Source organism: Myotis nattereri (assembly GCF_964212035.1).
Source record: "Myotis nattereri genome assembly, chromosome: 1".
In the NCBI taxonomy this organism is placed as follows: Eukaryota; Metazoa; Chordata; class Mammalia; order Chiroptera; family Vespertilionidae; genus Myotis; species Myotis nattereri.
In genome coordinates, this window is record NC_138075.1 from 86,684,205 (window position 1) to 86,706,400 (window position 22,196).

Here is a 22,196-nt window from a genome sequence, read left to right on the forward strand (position 1 = left end):
CGCATTCATTCATTCATTCATTCATTTATTTATTTATTGTTGAAAATATTATGTATGTCTCCTTTTTCTCCCATTGACCTCTCCCTGCTGCTACCCCCGCCCCCCTTGCACATGTCCCCACCCCCCTACTGTCTGTGTCCTGTGGTTATGCTTATATGCATGCATGCAAGTCCTTTTGTTGATCACTTACCGCCCCCCTCACCTCCCACCCTCCCCTGCCTTCTGTATGAGGCTAGAGACAGTCTGTTTGATGCTTCTATGTCTCTGGATCTATTTTAGTTCATCAGTTTATGTTGTTCATTATATTTTACAAATGGGTGAGATCATGTGATATTTATCTTTCTCCTACTGGCATATTTCGCTTAGCATAATGCTTTCCAGTCCATCCATGCTGTTGCAAATGGTAAGAATTCTTTCTTTTTTAAGCAGCATAATATTCCACTGTGTAGATGTACCACAGTTTTTTAATCCACTCATTTGCTGAGGGGAACTTAGACTGTTTCCAAATCTTAGCTATGGTAAATTGTGCTGCTATGAACATAGGGGTGCATATATTCTTTCTGATTGGTGTTTCTGAGTTCTTGCGATATATTCCTAGAAGTGGGATTACTGGGTCAAATGGAAGTTCCATTTTTAGTTTTTTTTAGGAAACTCCATACTGTTCTCCACAGGGGCTGCACCAGTCTGCATTCCCACTGGCAGTGTCCGAGGGTTCCTTTTTCTCCACATCCTCGACAGCACTTATTTGTTGATTTGTTGATGATAGCCTTTCTGACAGATGTGAGATGGTATCTTGTTGTTTTGAGTTGCATCTCTCAGATGATTAGTGACTTTGAACATGTTTTCATATGTCTCTTGGCCTTCTGTATGTCCTCTTTCGAAAAGTGTCTATTTAGGTCCTTTGCCCATTTTTTGATTGGATTGTTTATCTTCCTTTTGTTAAGCTGTATGAGTTCCCTATAAATTTTGGAGATTAAACCCTTATCAGATGTAACATTGGCAAATAAGTCTTCTCATACAGTGGGTTCTCTTGTTGTTTTGTTGATGGTTTCTTTTGCGTTGCAAATGTTTTTTATTTTGATGTAGTTCCATTTGTTCATTTTCTCCTTAGTTTCCATTGTCCTAGGAGATGTATTGGTAAACATATTGCTAAGAGATACTTCTGATATTTTGCTGCCTATGGATTCTTCTAAGATTTTTATGGTTTCCCGGTTTATATTTAAGTCCTTTATACATTTTGAGTTTATTTTTCTGTATAAGTTGGTGCTCTAATTTCTTTTTTCGTACATATCTGTCCAATTATCCCAGCACCATTTATTGAAGAGACCACCTTGACTTCATTGTATGCTCTTGCCCCCTTTGTCAAATATTAATTGAGCATAATGTCTTGGGTCGATTTCTGGGTTCTCTGTGCTGTTCCATTGGTCTATATGCCTGTTCTTGTGCCAGTACCAGGTAGTTTTGAGAACAGTGGCTTTGTAATATAGGTTGATATCTGGTATTGTGATCCCTCTAACTTTGTTCTTCTTTCTCAGGATTGCTGTGGCTATTTTTGGATCTTTTTTTAATTCCATATGAATTTTTGGAGAGTTTGTTCTAGGTTTGTGAAATATGCTGTTGGTATTTTAATGGGGATTGCATTGAATCTATAGATTGCTTTGGGTAGTATGGACATTTTAACAATGAACACAATATGTTCTTCCACTTGTTTATATCTTTCTCTATCTCTTTTTAAAATATCCTGTAGTTTTCTGAGTACAGTCTTTTGCCTCCTTAGTTAAATTTATTCCTAGGTATCTTAATTATTTTTGGTGCAATGTAAATGGGGTTGTTTTTTAAATTTCTCTTTCTGTGAGTTCATTATTGGTGTATAAAAACAACCTAGACTTCTGGGTGTTAATTTTGTACCCTGTTACATTGCCAAATTCATTTATTATATCTAGTAGTTTTTTAATGGTTTTCTATGTGCAATATCATATCATCTGGAAATAATGACAGTTTCACTGATTCTTTTCCAATTTGGATGCTTTTTATTTCTTCTTATTGTCTGATTGCTATGGCTAGCTCTTCCAATACTTTGTCGAATAGGAGTGGTGAAAGTGAGCATCCCTGCCTTGTTTCTGTTCTTAGGGGAAATGGTTTTAATATTTTCCCATTGAGTATGCTGTTGGGTATAGGTTTGTCATATAAGACTTTTATTATGCTGAGGTATGACCCCTCTATTCCCATGTTGCTGAGAGTTTTTATCAAAAAAGGGTGGTGGATTTTGTCAAATAATTTTTTTCCATCAATTGATATGATCATGTGGTTTTTGCCTTTCAGTTTGTTTATGTGATGTATCATGTTTATTGATTTGTGGATATTGTATCATCCTTGCATCCCCAGAATAAATCCCACTTGGTCATGTTATATGATCTTTTTGATGTATTGCTGAATGAGATTTGCTAATATTTTGTTGAGGATTTTAGCATCTATGTCATGAGGAATATTGGCCTATAATTCTCTTTCTTTATAATGTCTTTATCTGATTTTGGAATTAGGGTAATGCTGGCTTCATAGAAAAAGCTTGAAAGCGTTCCTTCCTCTTGAATTTTTTGGAATAGTCTGAGGGGGATCGGTGTTAGTTCTTCTTTGGATGTTTGGTAAAACTCTCCTGTGAAGCCGTTCCAACCAGGGCTTTTGTTTGCTGGAAGTTGTTTTTTTTTGTTTTTTTTTTTTTAATTACTGCTTCAATTTAATTGGTGTTATTGGCCTATTCAGATTTTCTGATTCTTCCTGATTGAGTTTTGGAAAATTGTATTTTTCTAGGGATATGCCCATTTCATCTCAGTTGTCCAGTTTGTTGGAGTAGAGTTATTCATAGTATTTTTGAATTACTTCACCTCTTTCATTTCTGATTTTGTTTACTTGGGTCCTCTTTCTTTGTTTGATGGTGAGCCTGGCTAGCGGCTCATCAATCTTGTTAATCCTTTCAAAGATCTAGCTCTTGGTTCTATTGATCTTTTGTAAATTTTTTTTTATCTCTATGTCATTTATTTCCACTCTGATCTTTATTTTTTCCTTCCTTCTACTTACTCTGGGCGAGTTTCCCCTTTTTTATCACCCAGGGGTGTTAGGTCTTCTGCTTTCTACATACCATGTCTTTCTTTTTCTTCTCTCTCTCTCTCTCTCTCTCTCTCTCTCTCTCTCTCTCTCTTCTCTCTCAATATCTCTTTCTCTTTGTTTGGGAGAGTATCTAGAGAGATTCTGGTATCTCATGAAAAAGTGTGTGTGATTTTTCTTTTTGTGAGCTTAAATATCTGAAAATATTCTGTCCTAGCATTTGATTATCCTATGTAATAAAAGGGTAATATGCAAATTGATCAAATAGCAGAATGACCGGTCACTATGACACACACTGACCACCAGGGGACAGGTGCTCAATGCAGGAGCTGCCCGCTGGTGGTCAGTGCGCTCTCACTGGGGGAGCGCCGCTCAGCCACGGGCTGATGGCTGGCGAGCACTCTCCTGCCTCTGTGGCAGTGCTAAGAATGTCCAGCTGCGGCTTAGGCCTGCTTCCCAAAGGGAGCAGACCTAAGCCGCAGTTGGACATCCCCTGAGGGCTCCCAAACTGCGAGAGGGCACAGGCTGGGCTGAGGGGCCCTCCCCCCCCAGTGCACGAATGTTGTGCACCAGGCCTCTAGTAATTCTATATTATTCTTGGTTTACAATTCTATGCTAGGTTTCTTTTTCCTTCCTAAAGGATACAGTTGTTTTCTAGCCTCCAGTGTTGCCATTTTGGAAAAAGACACTCCCCTGTGTCTCCTTTGCTCTCAGTACTACACCTCTGGCACTTCCGATCGCCAATTGAGTGGTAGTTTTTCCCACAACTCTCTGATAGTGGATGGTTGTCCTATAATTTAACTCAATTCTGACACTATCTACCTGAAGACAGTGTCAAATCCCCCAGTGTAAGTGCTTAGTCACACAAGACTGTCTCCCTCCCTCATTTTACTTCAGATGCCAATGGCCAGTCCACGTGGTTACCCGTGGGTCTGATTGACTGGCTGCAAATTGGACCTTCCTCAGGTTCCCACGACCCCTCCTCAGCTTGGATTAACTTGCAGAACCACTCACAGAAGGCAGAAAAATAGTTTACTCACTAGACCACCACTTATTACAAAGAATATTAGGGTACAAATGAACATCCATCTGAAGAGATACATCTGGTAGGCCTGGAAGGGTCCTGAGCACAGGACTTCCATCTCCATGGAGTTTGGGGTGTACCAGCTCCCAGCATGTGGATGCATTTTTGTTCACCAGCCAGGAGGCTCTCTGAACCCTGTGCTTTGAGTTTTTATGGAGGCTTTATTACATAGGCATGATTGATTAGATCATTGGCCACTGGCAATTGATTGAACCTCCAGCCTCTCACTTCTCCAGAGGTTGGGGGTCTCTCACTCTCTCATTTATGTGAGTTTCCCACACATATATGTATATTAAATTTGTGTTAATAGCATTGACAAAAGCAACAACTGCATCTATTATGTTTTAGAGTTTTACAGATCCATTTCTTCTCAAGAGGCTGCCTGATGCTCAAAGGTGATTCTTAGCAAGTTGGGGTGCGGGTGAGAAATAGGAACACTCATTAGTGTTCACTGAGTCCAGGCCCACATACTCATGACCATGGGCACTGTTTGCAGCTGACTGGCTGATGCAGCCAAATGAATCTGAGTGACAGGAACTGGCTGCTGTAATGAGGGAAAGAAAACACAGGCGGTATGATGACTCGCTGAGTCAACCTGGGGGTCCCTGCCACAGGAGAAGGACCTGAATAATTGGGGCGGTGGGTTGGGGGCACGGGGGTAGGTGAAGGGTTTAAGCAAGGAAGATGATCGATGAAGTGTGTTATGGCTGACAGAAGACTCTGTGCTCTGGGCATGAAATTAGTGGTGATTGAGGGGGACCTGGGAGAGAGTCCTGGGCTCCGTGTGATTAGGAGGATGTGGTCAGCACCCACCTGGGGGCACAGTGCACACAAAAGACATTAAAGGGGGAAAGGGAGAGAAATGAGGGAAAGGTACCATCAGTGATATCACGGAAAAGATCTTTCAAACTGTAGCAATGTCTGGGCCCCAGTATTCACTATTTTCATGCCGTCTCCTCTCACTTCGAGCTCAAAGTCCTTCTCACTGATGTCCACGTGCGGGCTGTCCTGTTATGGGGCAGGATTAGAAAGTGAGGCTGATCTGGGGTTTCCTCAGGGATCTCACTAGCCCGTGTTACTACAGCTGAGTTCTAGAGGGTGTGGGGTGGGGAGGAGACAAGGGCCAAGGAGAAGGAGGAAACAGACTGTGTTTGCGCAAACGTCTTTAGGAGCATCTTACAAAAGCCACTCTCCTTTTTACCCGCTAGGTACAAATTTAACTTAACATCTGGCAGGAGGTCTTTGGCCTTCTTGTTTAAGGCTTAACATGTCCTAACTCTCAGCCTTACAGGAGACCAGGGAGGTAGGTATACAGTAAAACATAAAATTAGGTGATGAGTTAGGGCCTCATTCATCTAGGTGAACCAGGACATTTAGTTAAGTGATTTACTGAATGTGTTTTTGTGATATCTTCGCAGAACCTGATTCTAGACTCCTGGAATCAGATATAGGATGCATGTCTCAAGCTCATTTCTTGTCAACATGAGCACTAACCTCAGACAAAAATAAAAACATTCCAGTGTAACTCTTTTTTTCTTTCAAAATTCAGTGTCTCTGTGAATAGCTTCTGTGAAGTATGATTGCGAGCACAGGAAAGCAAAAATGAAGAGGGAGAAAAATGGAGACTTCGTGATGCCTAACGATTCTCTCCAGCTCGGTTTTACAACACGTGCTTTAGAGAAAGCAGGTTTGTTCATTTTGGCTAGAATTGTGCTTTCATTTCTCACTTGCTTTCGAAGAAGTAAGCAGAGCACGGAAAGACTACATGTAGGCTTGGGTTTGATTCGCTTAATGGTAAGACTGCCTCTCAGACTGTACACACGATGATGCTCTTGCTTGGCAAGAACAATTTCTTCTCAAGAAAAGAGAGAGAGCTTGAAGCTGTTTAACGCAGATTGGCTTTGTCAGCTGGCTATGTTAATATAGCACTATTCATTTATATCCAGAGTTACTTATCCTGTGTTAGGATTGTTCAGTTTTTGGGATATACAGTCTTGATTCTTCTAAACCAGTGGTTCTCAACCTGTGGGTCGCGACCCCTTTGGGGGTCAAACAACCCTTTCACAGGGGTCGCCTAAGACCATCGGGAAACACATATATAATTACATATTGTTTTTGTGATCAATCACTGTGCTTTAATTATGTTCAATTTGTAACAATGAAAATACATCCTGCATATCAGATATTTACATGACGATTCCTAACAGTAGCAAAATTACAGTTATGAAGTAGCAACGAAAATAACTTTATGATTGGGGGTCAGCACAACATGAGGAACTGTATTAAAGAGTTGCGGCATTAGGCAGGCTGAGAACCGCTGTTCTAAACAGTGACTGGATGTGCTCCGTCCACCCATTCTTTTCCGTAGTGATCCTTGTTTTGGCAACTGTCTCCTTTTCCTCGGCTCACTTATCACTGCTTGTTCACAAAAGCCTGCCTGTAACTGCACAGGCCTGGCGCTTATACATTCGCTTCCAAAAAGGGACAGCATAGCAGCCCTCTCTTTGTAAGCGATTTAGGCCACTGAGGGTGTTTGAGGCTGCAGCCCTACAGACCTGCGCTGGTCTCTAGCTTGTTTGGCCACGAGAGGAGAACCGGAGGTGGGAGAGAAGGAGGAGGAGCCAGGCGTTTAATCCTGAAGGACTTTTAGGGACAAAAGCATTTACAGTGAGTACAGTTGGCAGATTCCCGGCTTTCCTGTTCTTTTATTTAAGAGAGAAAATCACAAGAGAAGGGAGAAAGGGTGGGCAGCTCTGATGGCTGTGTAGCTGCAGTTTCTGCCTGCTAGTTTGGTAAAGGAACATTCTCCTGATTTAAGCGTGTTGTGTTCAAATAGAATGTATTCTGCTAATGTCAGGTTTCGACTCACCACCTGCGGACTGTCAGGGAGATAGCAGAACCAGTCCTTGTTAGGAAGCAATCCATGGTATGGTTCTTCTGTTTCTATAAGATAATAGAGTGTGATTGGAAAACCTTTTCCATAGAGTAAAACAAAATAATACTCTTTAAAATCTTCACTGCTTTCAGCTTTTACGCTTTAAATGTTGAATCTTCTTTGGATTTGTGGAAATGAAAAAATCTGATCTATGTTATTTTTAACAGTAACTGGGATAAAGGTGGTATTATCTCTAATGCTGGAAAGGTGGCCACAGATAAACATTTGATGCGGGAGGGGGGGGGGGGCAGAGGTCACGGTGCTGGTTGATCTGTCCTCTCACGGTTCTGGAGTCAGAGTTGTAACTGGGTGGGTACCTGTAAGCACCGAATCAGTGCTTTCATTTGCACCTTCAGGAGTTGTCTACTGACCTTTTCTTCTTTTTTAATTTCTCGGTGACTAGCAAGGAATCTTATTGCAAGATGCCTGGTAAAGGAAGAATACAAAATGTATAGTACTTAGAAGAACACATAGACTTGTGCTGAATTTCCTACTATTTATTTGCATTCAATTGGGAGAATTAATTTGATAGGAAAGCAAGCTTGAATAGTTGTGAGAAGGGCAGGGAAAATATACACAAAGATATTACTATAAGTCTTCAAAATGTGAAACAGTTTTCCTTTAAATTATAAACTTTACCTTTTAAATCAGATGTGACTTTGTAAAAATCAGAAATAAAGTTTGTTTACCTGAGGGTGGTCATTTAAATGTGAACTACTAGAAATAATAATTAAATGTTTATAGTAATTATTTTCCATGAAAATTGGTAGCTAATCAAATTTATGCCACTTCCCATGTTTGCTATGCTATTATGACACATATGATATTTCTTTTTCAGTGGCAAAGTTATATGTTATGGAAAGTAAATAGACAGAAGTTAAAATAAAACGAGTAAAGTGCTTTAGTTCTCTGGGTTAAGGAGATTTTCTTGTTTACAGTTTGATGAGTTAAATATAGAAACATCACATTCAGGTTGAAATTTTTTAATGCAGAAAAATTTTGTTTTGGCCGCTTGAATGTAAGGTTTATTTGTCATTTACTCATTTGTGATGCACACAGCTATGATTTTATTTAACATTATTTTTATTGTTATCTATATAACCACATATGTTTGTGTTGTCAGTCTTAAATTGTAAGCTCTCAGAGGGGATAATCTCCCATATTTGCTCCTCCGGAAAGAATTAGCAACACATAATGTGTAAATAATGATTTACAAAATGTGTTTGCACGGTGATAATTTCTTTCTTCCCATTAAGTAGGACAATTCTATTGGTGCTGTTTGTGTGCTTTGGTAAAATGGAAGGCCATTGCTTAGTAGCTACACAGCTCTCAGTACAGGCAGGATACTTCTAGTAGTTTTGTTATTTCTGAATAAATAGGTAATCACAGATTTTTAGTGACAGATGGGATCTTACAGATCATGGAGGCCAAGTTTGTCATTTTACAAACAAGGAAACGGGGACCCAGAAATGTGGAGCATCTTACCCTAAATCGCACAAACTGCACTGTGCTTGCTTGGTGCACAGCCTGATGGTATTTATAGAAATGTATGTTGGGACATAAATTGCACTGAGCCAATTCTTTGGCATGTTCTTTAGTTTACAGTATGATGTATATTCCAGAGAAGGCACAGCCTTGATTTAGGAGTTTCAGAGAAACACCGTGACCAGGCATCCTTTATCAGCTGTGCAGGGCTCTTGGGCAGGCGTCTAGGGGCGAGTGGGTGTGGGTGTAACTTAGAGAGTTCATTGTACACCACCCTGCCATTTAGTTTTCTTGTTTGGATGAGTCTGGTTTCTTAGAAAAGGGAACCACTGTGACACCAGTGTCCCCGCTACTTACCCCCAGTTCTGTGACCTTGCACTGGAAACCTTTATTAACCTTTGTGTATCAGGTTCCTTCTCTGGGATTGTGATTCTAAGCAGGTCCCCCAGAGGGCAGGAATTGATTAAAAATTAAAAATTGCTTTTGGGAATTAGAATCTGTCTTAGGCTAGGGTATAGATTTTTAAGAAGTAGTGTGGTAGCTTATTCTTCCTGAAGTTTTATCCCTCCCAGTGAAATTTTGATATCTTCTAATTAAAAATAGTCAGGTATGGTAGTATTGTTATTTTAGAAAGGCATTTAAAAATGTAGGGTGTAGGTTCTTCCTCTTATACTCAGGCAGAGGAAACTGTTGAATTGAAGCCTAAAAGGCAGGTACCATTCTCAAAGGCAGGTACCAAAGCGATAAACCTACTTTATGACATAATATTTTACTTTTAGCAAATAACGTTGCTTTCAGAAATTTATCTGTAAACCCCCTTATCATTTAACTTAAAAATGTGATGCTCAATAAGTTGAGTAGGGTATCATAGTGTAGCATTGGAATGTTTCGGAAACATGTCATAGGAATAACTTCTTTTTTATTTTATTTATTAAAAAATTTTTTTTTATTGATTTTAGAGAGAGAAACATCAATGTGAGAGAGAAACATCAATTGGATGCCTCCTGCATACCCCAATGATCAAACCTGCAACCCAGGCCTGTACCCTGACTGGGAATCGAACCAGCATCCTTCTGGTGCACAGGACGATGATCAACCAACTCAGCCACACTGGCCAGGGCAGGAGTAACTTATTTTTAAGACTTTTGTTAATTCAACAAGTCTTTTAATTACCTGTGCCCATTCCTGTATGGAAAGTTACATGTTCCTAGTCAAATTGGGATCTTTCTTTACCTCCTTCCCCCATTTTTGTAGGTAAAATATTTTATAAAGAATGTTTATTGATTTTTAAATAGAGAGGAAGGGAGAGTGGGGAGAGAGTAAAAGTGAGAGAGAGAGAAAGAGAGAGAGAGAAACATCGATGTGAGAAAAACATTTATCCGCTTACCCAGGAATAAGTCTGCAACCTGGGCATGTGCCCTCACCCGGAATTGAACTGGCAACCCCTTCATGCCCAGGACAATGCCCAACCAACTGAGCCACACCAGTCAGAGCTGTTAAAGAATTTTTTGTTGATACTAAGTGACTATTCAGAATCTAAAGACATATGGGCTACTTTCTGATAATCACATTTAATTTTATATTTCATCTTTAGATGAAAGGAGCTATAAAGTGACTTGAATGTGTAGAACAAGAAAAAGTCTTTTAAAAGGATATGAAACCTATTGCCTTGGGTAAAAGAAGCTCCTAAAATTAAAAATAATGTCTATTTAAAATGTTTAGTGTACAAAGCCAAAAAGTTATTTTATAATACACTGGTAATTTATCTTTTACATAGCTAGATAATTTATCTTATCAACTTTATATTAAAAAGTAACCTTACCTTATTTTGACCTACACATATATCATTTTTCATGTATTTGATTAACATTTTAATGTTATGTGTTTAAGAGCAACTTATTACTCTTGAAATTCCATAGCCTCAAAATTTCAGCATGACCAAATACTAATTTCATTTAGGTTGAGAGTTAATTAATTCTAGATATATTCTATATAGGCCATGATTTATACTTTTCAGGAAAGTAAAGGTTTGGAATTACTACATGATATCTATTTATCTAACAAATCATAGAAAGGAGCAGCCTTCCCTGAATTCAGCACACTGTTTTCACCAGCTCAAACATGTTCCCTTTCTTGTTATCCCATGTATTGAATATATTGGTTTCAGTAATCAAAATGATGCTTGGATGCTTGTAGAAAAGCCCCAAACACTCGTGTGGCTTAAACAAGACAGAAGTTTGTCTTTCTCACAATAAAAAAAGTCCAGGGCAGCAGTCCAGTAGTTGCTCGTTATCGTGTGGGATCCATGTTCCTGCCACTTTGCTCTACCATCCTCTGTCTGACATGCTCAGGGGCATCTTCTGGTCTGAGACGGCAACTGGAAGTCCACGTTACAGGCTAGGAGAAGGGGGAAAGCAGAAGGGCAAAAAGGGGGCCCCTCATAATTGAGTCAACTCTCTTTAAGCAGCTTTCCCAGACTTTCTACACAGGAGTAGTACTTACATCTCATTGGCCAGAACTTAGCCACTTGACCACACCTCGCTGTGATGGAGATAGGGAATGCACTTTTAAATTCTTGGCAGGAATAGGCACAGCTGAAAATCAGGATGTTGTTACTAAGGAATGAGGAGAGAATCGATGTTGGGGTAGGCAGTACCACATGGTTTTGGGTTCCTATTACATGCTGGGTCTTGGGGCTACTATGTAGGAACTTAAAACACCTCTTTCTGTTTTTGCTACGAGCTATGGTTTCTTAATTTAGAAATCTGGCTTAATTTAGAAATCCTGTTTCTTCTGTGAAGTATCATTTCTTTATTTGGCAATCTTGTCTGACTCTTGCTTTCTTCTTTCCTCTTGCCTTTCAGCTGTTTTGGAAAGAAGTAAGGCTTAGACTTCTCCATGTTAACCATGAGTGTGACACTGTCCCCCCTGAGGTCACAGGACCTGGATCCCATGGCTACTGACGCTTCACCCATGGCCATCAACTTGACACCCACCGTGGAGCAGGGTGAGGGAGAAGAGGCGGTGAAGGATATGGATTCTGACCAGCAGTATGAAAAGCCACCCCCATTGCATACAGGGGCCGACTGGAAGATTGTCCTTCACTTGCCTGAAATTGAGACCTGGCTCCGGATGACCTCCGAGAGAGTCCGGGACCTAACCCACTCAGTCCAGCAGGATTCAGACAGCAAGCATGTGGATGTGCATCTAGTTCAACTAAAGGTAAGGAAGGTTTCTGGGCTCAGGTCCATTCCAGACGGAAGACTGAAAAGGCTGTGGCACGTAGAGCCCGAGTTCTGTCATTCTCAGTGAGAAAAGTCTCAGAAAGAAACTAGAATAACCGGTGTGGAAACATTATCTTTGTAGATGAACATGGACAGAATTCTCTCCTGATTTTACTTCATGGGCTGAGTGTCTAGAATAAAACTGACCTTAGGGGATAATGCAGAAAAGTGGGGAGAATAAAGTATTACAAAAGTTTTAATAAATAGACACTCATAGGTAAAACCTCAAATTGAGCTGTGGCTGTGTGTATGTATGTGTCTGTGATTATCTCCTGTTGCATGGATGCTACTGCTATGGCACACAGTGGGTCCTGGCGCAATAGGAAAGGGCATTGCTCTCTTTTTGGAATGAGTCATTTCATCCAGGCACAGTTCATCGTGTAGGGCAAGAGTTCCTTTTTAACAACTAATCTAAAGTTCAGACATTGAAAAATGTCTGGGGTGTTTAGAGGCCTTAACAAGCCTGACTGTTGATAATAATGAAATGAAGGTGCTAGTAAAGAGTGCTATAATAGAGATTTTGACCTAGGGACCCCAAAATACAGTGACTCTTGCCCTGCCATAGCCATTCCTCTATTCCAGGTTCCTGAGAAAAATGCATGTTCAGGTCAATGACTAGCAAAGCAAGGCAGGTTTATAACTAATCGGGGCAATGGACCCAAACCCCAGTGTACATTTCTAGTCAGTTGCATGAGAGCTTAGGGAGAATTCTTTTACCTAAGACAGTTAATCCTAAATAATTTTGAAATCAAAGACCAGCTGGCCAGCATGGCTCAGTGGTTGAGCCTTGACCTATGAACGAGGGGGCCACAGTTCAGTTCCCAGTCAGGGCACATGCCTGGGTTGTGGGCTCGATCCCCAGTGTGGGGCATGCAGGAGGCAGCGGATCAGAGATTATCTCTCATCATTGAGGTTTCCATCTCTCTTTCCCTCTCCTTTCCTCTCTGAAATCAATAAAAATATATTTAAAAGAGAAAACCAAAGACCAAACAGATTCTTGACTCTTAACACTCAAATGTCTTATGCAGCCATCAGGGTGAGAGGAAAGATGCGCAGTTAAGAGAAAAGCAAGCAGAGCTGGCTCCGCTTTCTCAGGCTGGTTCAGGGGATTCGGGACCCCGCTGCCACAGGAAAGAGTGTCCAAGAGAGGAAAGGAGGGGCTGAGGAGAAAGAGAAAACAAACAAGCCCGAATGCCAAGCTGACTGGGCTCTCACCGGTTCTAGAAAAAGAGACAGCACTAAAGGGTAACAGAAATGGCTAGGAACCAGCTTCAGTGGAATGCAGGCCTGGCTGGTTTCCCGCTCTGGCAGCAGGGAAGAATGTGTCTCAGCCCCGGAACACAGCTCCTTTAGTTAAAGGGGCAGCTCTGCGGCAACGTGGGGTGGGGTGAAATGGAGGCATGTAGCTCCCATAAGTAAATACAGGGTTGGGTTTTTAAGAAAAGTTGACTGTTGGCTCTCCAAAGTCTTGCAGATTGACACAGAAAAAATGGTAAATGATGAAGGAGAATGGGGAGAAAATGGAAATCTCTTTAAAAGACTCCACTAAAAATGCTGTTAAGGGCTCCTAGAAACATTAATGTGTCGATTTACTTCATTTAATTACTTCAATAACACTGAAGTGAAGATGAAAACTTTTATTCCAAGTAGTAATGTAAAGTCTTTATAAAATCAACCAAGGTTATGTTCAGTGTTTGAGAAATCACCTCTAAGGTGATTTGCTTATCTTTTCACATTGGAATTACCTATCATCTTCCTGCCTCCGTAGAAAGCATCTTACACCTGCCTCTATCCAGCTCTGTCCCACAGCATACCTGTCTCCTCTGCTGAGAAAAAAGCCCCAGCAATGTAGGAAGTCAAGACAACAATCGCATAGTGGTAGTTAATCAATGACTTAAAGGGATGAATTGAAATCATTTAATATTAATTTAATTCTAGAGTTTCTATTAATACTTTTTTGTGTTTATTTCATCAAGTGATTTTTACAACCATCATTCTCTTATAATGTTCTCAAATATTCTGTAATGATAGAGTACAAAGTCATCAACTCTGGTCACTGAGTTGTGGCCACTTCTAAACTAGGGTTTAGTTTTGGACTCCTAATCTGCTTAACGTTTCCCCTTTATTTGTGTGATATTCCCTTATTCAACCAAATAAGCACTGCGATGCATTTTTTAAAAAACATAGTTTTATTGATTTCAGAGAGGAAGGGAGAGGGAGAGACAGAGAGAAACATGGATGAGAAAGAAAAATGATTGATCAGCTGCCTCATGCATGCCCCCTACTGGGGATTGAGCAGCAACCTGGGCATGTGCCCTGAAGGGGAATCAAATTGTGACTTCCTGGTTCATAGGCAAAGCAGAGGGGCAGGCCCAACTTGGCTCCTTCTGCCTTCGTGAATTACTCAATTTACTAATCCTATATAATAATCCATATAATAAAGAGGTAATATGCAAATTGACCATCACGCCCTTGCACAAGATGGCCACCCCCCTGTGGTCACAAGATGGCCGCCACAAGATGGCCAGCAGGGGAGGGCAGTTGGGGACGACCAGGCCAGCAGGGGAAGGCAGTTGGGGGCAATCGAGCTGGCAGGGGAGCAGTTAGGTGTCGATCAGGCTGGCAGGGGAGTGGTTAGGGGGTGATCAGGCTGGCAGGCAGAAGCAGTTAGGGGCAATCAGGCAGGCAGGCAGGCAGACGAGCGGTTGAGAGCCAGCAGTCCTGGCTTGTGAGGGATGTCCAACTGCCGGTTTAGGCCCGATCCCTGTGGGCAGTCAGATATCCCCTGAAGGGTCCCAGATTGGAGAGGGTGCAGGCTGGGCTGAGGGACAGCCCCCCCCCCCCTCCCAGTGCACGAATTTTGTGCACCGGGCCTTTGGTTTACAATAAAAAACAACTGTCACAGGGATGCAAATATCATGATTTTAAAGGTCCATTTAGGTGCAGATAATTTCTGAATGTGTAGATTCACTCTGGTATTTTCCCATGAGCCCCACCCAACTGCCTAATTGATATTTCTGCTTATGTCTCTAGTGAGCATCTCAAACCTGATATGCCCATCAACAAGCTCTTAATCTCCCCTCCCCATGCCTCCCCCCCTCCCCCAGTCTTCCCAATTTCAGTAAAAGTTACCACTCTTTGCATGATTCCCACCGCACCCCCCCCCCCCCCCCGTACATGTATATGTCTATTAACAAGTTCTGGGTATCCATCTCCAAAACGTGCCCTGAAGCCATTCCTTCTCCCCAGCACTACTGCTGCTGCCCCTGCCTTCTCTTCTGAGAAACCCCCCTTCCCCCCAGAAAGGTCACTGCTGCTTGGGCTTCTGCTGGAGCCCCTCTGCTACCCTGCAGTTCATTCTCCACACAGTAGCCAACGGATCTATTAAAGATGTAAATCAGGTCACGTTAGGCCCTTGCTTCCTATTAGCTTACAATAAAACAAAAATCTCATTCTGTGGCTCTGCCTCTGCCAGCTTCTCCAGCCATGTTTCCTGTTCCTTTCCCATTATTCATAAAGCTCCAGGCATATTGGAAATTCCAAAGAAATGTTAGGCTTCTTCTTGCCTCATAGCTTTTCCTGTTCCCTCTGCCTAGACACTCTCTTCCTCTGTCTTTGCCTGGCAGATTCTGGATCCTCATCAAACAGTCAGCCAGAGGTGCAGACAAGTTCTAACATGTAGAGACACAAGCCTTGGAGAAGTTTAGGAGGAAGGTGGGGCCTTTGCTGTGTTTGGTGAAGAGCAAGAACAAAAAAAAACCTACCTCTACCTAATTTGTCTACATTCCTCACATGCCCTTTCACATTGCTTGCTCTAAATCATTATAGTCTTCTCTACCATTGTGTTGATGTATAACGTTAAAAAAATTACTTGAAAAATGCTGTTAAAAAACCCCCAAAGTTCAACTGAGTAAATTTAAAGATCTATTTGCCTTTATTCAATAATTCATGAATCAAGCAGCATCCCATCTAGCAGAAAAACGGAAGGCTTTTATAGGCAGAAAGGGAGGAGGGACAGGGAAAGAGTGGCTTGTTTCAGGCAAGGGCATCTCATTTTAGGGGGTAAAAAGGGTCTAACCAAGTGGATTACCTCACTAGTGCTGATCAGGAAATTCCAGACTGACTGACTAAGATTACATTCCTGAGAAGCTACAACTGCAGTTAGGTTAGGTCTCAGTTTGGTGACATGGGACTTAGCACAAATGACTCCATTTGGGCCAGTTGTATCTTTTTTATTGAACAATGCCTTTGGAAAATGCTTAGAGTAGAGTCAGCCTCTGGTTTTATGTTAAACTAGAGGTCCGGTGCACAAAAATTTGTGCACTCAGGGGGGGTGTCCCCCAGCCCGACCTGTGCCCTCTTGCAGTCTGGGACCCCTCGGGGGATGTCCACCTGCTGGCTTAGGCCCGCTCCCCGGGGGGATTGGGCCTAAGCTGGCAGTCAGACATCCCTCTGGAAGCCGGGGAGCCCTTAGGGGATGTCCACTTGCCAGCGGGGAGCAGGCCTAAGCTGCAGTCGGACATCCATAGCGCTGCTGATGAGACGGGAGAGGCTCCCACCACCACCACTGTACTGGCAGCCATCAGCCTGGCTTGTGGCTGAGCAGAGCTCCCCCTCTGGGAGCACACTGACCACCAGGGGGCAGCTACTGCATTGAGTGTCTGGCCCCTGGTGGTCAGTGTCTGTCATAGTGACCAGTCATTCCCAGTCGTTCAGCTGTCAGGGTCCATTTGCATATTATCCTTTTATTATATAGGATAGAGGCCTTGTGCATGGGTGGGGATCAGCTGGTTTGCCCTGAAGGGTGTCCTGGATCAGGGTGGGGGTCCCACTGGGGTGCCTGGCCAGCTTGGGTATGGGGTTGAGGGCTGTTTTCAGACTGGCCACACCCCCTCCAGGATGGGGGTCCCCACTGGGGTGCCTGGCCAGCCTGGGTGAGGGGCTGATGGCTGTTTGCAGGCTGGCCACGCCCCCCAGCGACCCAAGCTCCTAGCCTCTCCTTTTTTTCTTTTTTTCTTTTTTCAACGCCTCCTTGAGCGGAGGCCAAGGCGGGCTGGAAGCAGGTATTTGGGATTTATTTATCTTCTATAATTGAAACTTTGTAGCCTTGAGCAGAGCCCAGATCCAAAGGCAACCCAGGCTCCCAGCCCCTCCTTGAGTGGAGGCCACAGCCAGCTGGAAGCAAGTATCTGGGATTTATTTATCTTCTATAATTAAAACTTTGTAGCCTTGAGTGGAGCCCAAGGCCGGCCAGGGCAGGCGGGAAGCTTGGCTTCCTCCATTGCCAGGGGCAACCCAAGCCTCCTGCTCATTCCAGCTCCGTGGCCGCTGCCATCTTAGTTGGGTTAATTTGCATAGTTGCTCCTGATTGGCTGGTGGGCGTGTAGCCGAGTGGCAGAGTGATAGTTAATTTACATCTTTCTCTTTTATTAGTGTAGATGTTTTATATCTCAATGTAGCTATTCCTGATACCTCTTCTTAAAACATGCATCCCCCTTTCATGCAATTATCTAGCCCATTTTTCAGCTTATTTTGTATGATGGTTCGTATCACTAGCTGCAGTTCTCTTGTTTGCTTATCTGTGTTAGCCCCAAGGACCTCAAATGTTTAATTCTCCACTGTATCTCTGTTGCTTAGGACAAGGACCTTACTTGGTGTGGGCTCAGTTCACCTGTTGGATAGACAAGTCCAAGTTTGTATGGTCAGTGCCTTCTCTCCCATATACAGGCTTGCACCTGATGTCACATGGGGAAGGCTGCTTGGTGTGGACTGAATTAGGACAAAGGCATTGGATGAATTAAAACCCAAGTGCTTGGGAGCATTACTGTCCATCTGGGAGTGTCTGTTTCAGAAGTCTTGGAGAACTTGCCTGGGGAGTCTGCCTGGGAGAATCTGTTCTTCTTTCTGTAGGTGGCTGTGCCTGGTTCTCCTCCCCGCTCTCCCCATTTCTGTGTGACTCCTTCTTTAGCAAGGGTTGCAGTCAGTAAGTGTACTCTTAGGTCTTCTAGACCTGGAGCCACTCTTTGTCTTTAAAGGTAACTTTATCTTCTTGGTCATTGTGCTGATCTTAAAATTTATTTATCAGAGACTGCTCTTATCAGCCTTATTTCCAGGTTCTTAGGGGAAGTTTTATTGTAACCCCCAGGATGAACTACAAACCACTATTATAATATTCCCATGTTAGGGGAGGAGAGGAGTGATTGTTCTAGAGAGTGAATAAAAACATCTAACCTTAAGATTAAAATGTGGAAACAATGCAATATATTATACTATGTCATTTTTTCCATTTTTTAAAACTGAAAATGTAATCCACATACTTTGCTTATGCTTCCAGATATTCTTTAGTAAGAACTACGAGAAGCCAGCTGAGCCATTTTTAGAAACTCTGCCTCTCCTCCTCCCTGTCCTCCTTCGGATTCAGACACTGTGCTGGGCGGGAAAGTCAGACCAGGACCCTGAAAAGATTTTGACTTTAACTGAGACTTCTGATCTGGATGAATGTATTTAGGTTTTAAATAAGCAAATTAGGCACCTCTGCTTACTGATTAACAGTCTTCTTGGGGAAAATATTATCTGTATCCTAGAAACATGATAGCAAGAAAGAGGCGATGCGTAGGCTAGTTGCATAAGCGAAATGATGTGGCTGGATGGCAAAGAGAAGTGAGTTAGCTGGAATCAGCTCCCCAAACAATCCCCTTTAGATACATTTTATTCTCAGCCGCCTCCAGGTGAAATTTGTGTCGGTTCTTTGATTTTGGCCTGATTCTCAAAATTAGAACCCAGTGGCTCACATGGGGTCTGGATGGTTTGCTGGAAAAAGGCTTGAATTCTCTCCACAGCTGGGGTTGGCACTTCAGAGGTGCCTGCCGGACTGAAGATGGTGGAAGTCTTGGGATGATGGAGCTCTTAGGAGAGGATTCACCCTCACCATGCAGCGAGGAGTCTGCCCCTGCTCAGGAGGGAGGAGAGGGCGTGGTGGTTTGTGTTAAGTGTTCCCAGCCCTGGAGCCCATCCTGAGCAGCCACCCCCAGGGCAGCGTGGGAATGCAGTGAGGGGAGAGGGCTGTGGGTGTGACTGGGAGGACCTGTCTCAGCCGACTCTACCCCTGGGCTTCTCCCCTCCCCTTGTTCAGTGGGTGTAGGGAAGTGTACTCTGCCTCCCACTGTCGCAGTGTTATAGCTGAGCTCTGCCTGAGGCGGCAGAGATGCTACCAAAGCGACAGCCATGGAGCCCAGGGTCTGCTGGCTGTGACGGTGCGCAAGTCAGGGCTGATTCTTGGACACATCTACAATGCCCTAGGAGTCTCGGAAATTCTTTTTTTTTTTTTTTGAAAACATCTACATGTTTTATTTATTTATTTTTTATTGCTTAAAGTATTACAAAATGTATTACATATGTCTCCTTTTTTTTTCTTCCCCCGCCCTTGACAATCCCCTGGCCTCCCCTACCCCCCAGTGTCTTATGTCCATTGGTTATGCTTATATGCATGCATACAAGTCCTTTGGTTGATTCTTGATAAGGGGAATTCTGAGTGGAACTAGACTCCTAACATCAGTAGTTTGGGGAGTGGAGAATTCTGAGCCGGAAACATTCAGTATCTACTATTTTTGAGTGGTTTCTTAGCTTAGCATCTTAAGCTAAGTAAGTACCAGTTTAAGTTTGAAGACAAAATATCTTTGTTTGGGGGGAAGTACATAAATAATTTTCTTTCTACCCTTTAGACAATATTCATTGTGTAAAACAATGAATCTGGGCTTGGACCTAAAGCATCAGGACTTTTAAAGGCTCCTCATGTGATTCCAATGCAGTTAGAGCTGACAACCCCGGGCGGAGATGTTTTTGAGCAGAGGGCGTTTGGATACATCTTGCTTATTCCATGTATTCTCCCTTATCTCCAAAAAGACAGCCATGGATTTCTTTATTTAGGAGTAAAGACTCCTCCATGATTCTGAACTCTTCAGTTTCTCAAGTGACTCATAAAGTCAGTAAAAACAATGGGAGGGAGGGAGGTAAGTCCATGCCAGTCACTAGATCATACATTTTAATGTACTACCTTATGTTATCCTCTTAAAATTTTTTATACACAAAAGGAAAACCAAATTCAGATAGAGTAAATGTTTCTGTCTCACTTAATTCTCACAACGTTTTGAACTGGAAATTATTTGACAGACGGGTTCAGGCACAGGGCTGCCTCCCTGTAGTGGTTGTATATGAATAGCCCCTCTTGAGGTTGTGCAGTGCACCACCTGCACAGCTTTCTAAGGCCGCCTGCCCAGGCGGGGAGAGAGCCTGAGAGAGAGTGCTTTGAGTATGAAAGACAGAGGGCCTCTTTCCCTGGAGCCCAGGAATGATGAATGACATTATCACTGAGCTTAGTGGAGACGTTTTGAAGGACCATAAATACTTTGAATGCCTCAGAGGAGTCTGGGCTTGATCCAGTGATCATAAAGACATCTGCAAACAAAGAAACACATGGTAAAAACCCGTGTCTTGGGATGAGTTTGCAGGCATGTGCACGTGACCTGGGAAAGGGAGGGAGTGAGACAGTAATGAGGATGGATGTTCAATAAATGGAATGGAGTGTCTGGGCTTTGGTGGTGGATGTGGGAAGAAAGGAAAAGCCCATCAGACCAAGGAACTGATGCAACCCCAGAGAGGCAGCAGGGAAGTCAGAGCCCACTGGTTCTCTGTGGCTTCATTTGCTGTCATCAGGCTCAAGCTGAACTGATATGCCTATTGTCACTCGGTGTGAGGACTGAGGGCTGTATTTTTTCTTTTTTATAAATGTGAATAGAATAAAAAGGAACAGAATAGAAATTGCTGCTGTGCTCATTTTAGCAGCGTGGGTTTTCCATGTAAGCCGTTTCTGTTGCTCTGTGACTCTGTAATGCACAAATTTTCCTCATTATTCGAATGAGGCAAATATGCCAAATGCATCACTAAATGGAAAAGGAACGTGTGAGATGAACATGGGAAGTAATCTGCTCCTTTCCCGGAGAAGAGGGAAGGGGGGAGGGTCCGCTGGAGAATCGGTTCACATGGAGGGACACGGGCCTTCGGAGGCAAATTAGGAAGAAAGTCTTCAGTGTTTCTTGCAGTTTTCCCTCTTTCCAGAAACCTAATTTCTATCAAAAGACCCGACAAAGTAATTCAGAAAATAGTTGTAACAATGGCGGTAGCTCAAACTTTGCCTCTGCGGGGAATTAATGTTATCACACCGATCATCTCTGTATTTGAGGGAGTCATGCATTAGTAAGAAGGTGGGGAGAGCCCTAGCCAGTTTGGCTCAGTGGATAGAACGTCGGCCTGTGGGCTGAAGGGTCCCAGGTTCGATTCTGGCCAAGGGCACATGCCTGGGTTGCGGGTTCAATCCCCAGTAGGGGTTGTGCAGGAGGCAGCCAATCAATGATTCTCATCATTGATGTTTCTATCTCTCTCTCCTTCTCCCTTCCTCTCAGAAATCATTAAAGAAATATATTTTTTAAAAAGTTTAAAAAAAAAAAGATGGGGAGAGAGTCCTGCAAATACCTGTATAGAAAGCTGCCTCCTTTATGCATGGGTATATGTCTCATCCTGGAAATCTCTGTAATTGTGGGAGTCAGACATTAGTAACAAGATGGGGAGCGAATCCTTCAAATAACCACATAAAAAGATACTTCCTTTATGTGTAGGTCTATGCCCCATCCTGGAAATAACTAGGAGTGAAATGTTGTTTTAAAAAACATTTTAACTCAGTGTTTACCTCCCGTAGCTTCCAGCTGCCTGCCCAGATAAAGTCTAAATGCCTGGGCACAGCCTGTAATTACCTTCATAATCTGGACCCAGCTGGCTTATTGTTTCTCCTGACATTTCCTTTCCTGTACCTCTAAATAGTAGGTCCTTTCAGAAATCCATTCCTTGGAACATGGTTTCCCTCTCCCTGGGAAATCACCTCACTCCTTACCCCAAACTTCTCTCTCAGAAAATTGCTACGCATCCCTGAATCATAGCAAAAAATGTCACCTACCTGGTGAAACCATCTTTAAGACCAATCTGATTGATCCTTCTATGGGTTCACCCCTTACTGTAGCATGGTGGTGGAAACAGCGTTCAATCTGAGTTATTATTTCTCTAGCTATAATGAGGAATCTTGTTGTTGTTTTTTCTATCCCATAACTGTGTATCTCTATTGATACATTTGTATGATTTCAAAATCAGGACAGAAGAAAATAATCAGCATACAAAACATCTCCTCTGATTATTTTGTTGGACAGATACAAGCCTCTATACCTAGACCTGTGAATAATTAGCAGGCCTTCCCTAGGTA

At 42.7% G+C, this 22,196-nt stretch overlaps 1 protein-coding gene across 1 annotated transcript in view; it reads left to right on the forward strand.

The window, feature by feature from the left end:
- AKAP6 (A-kinase anchoring protein 6) overlaps positions 1-22,196 on the forward strand; it is a 509,747-nt gene that overhangs the window by 114,776 nt on the left and 372,775 nt on the right. Inside the window, exons 2-3 of the mRNA XM_081089857.1 lie at positions 5,736-5,873; positions 11,471-11,828. Of these exons, the coding sequence (XP_080945983.1) occupies positions 11,505-11,828 (324 nt within the window). The 5' untranslated portion in view covers positions 5,736-5,873; positions 11,471-11,504. The remainder of the gene's footprint in view (positions 1-5,735; positions 5,874-11,470; positions 11,829-22,196) is intronic.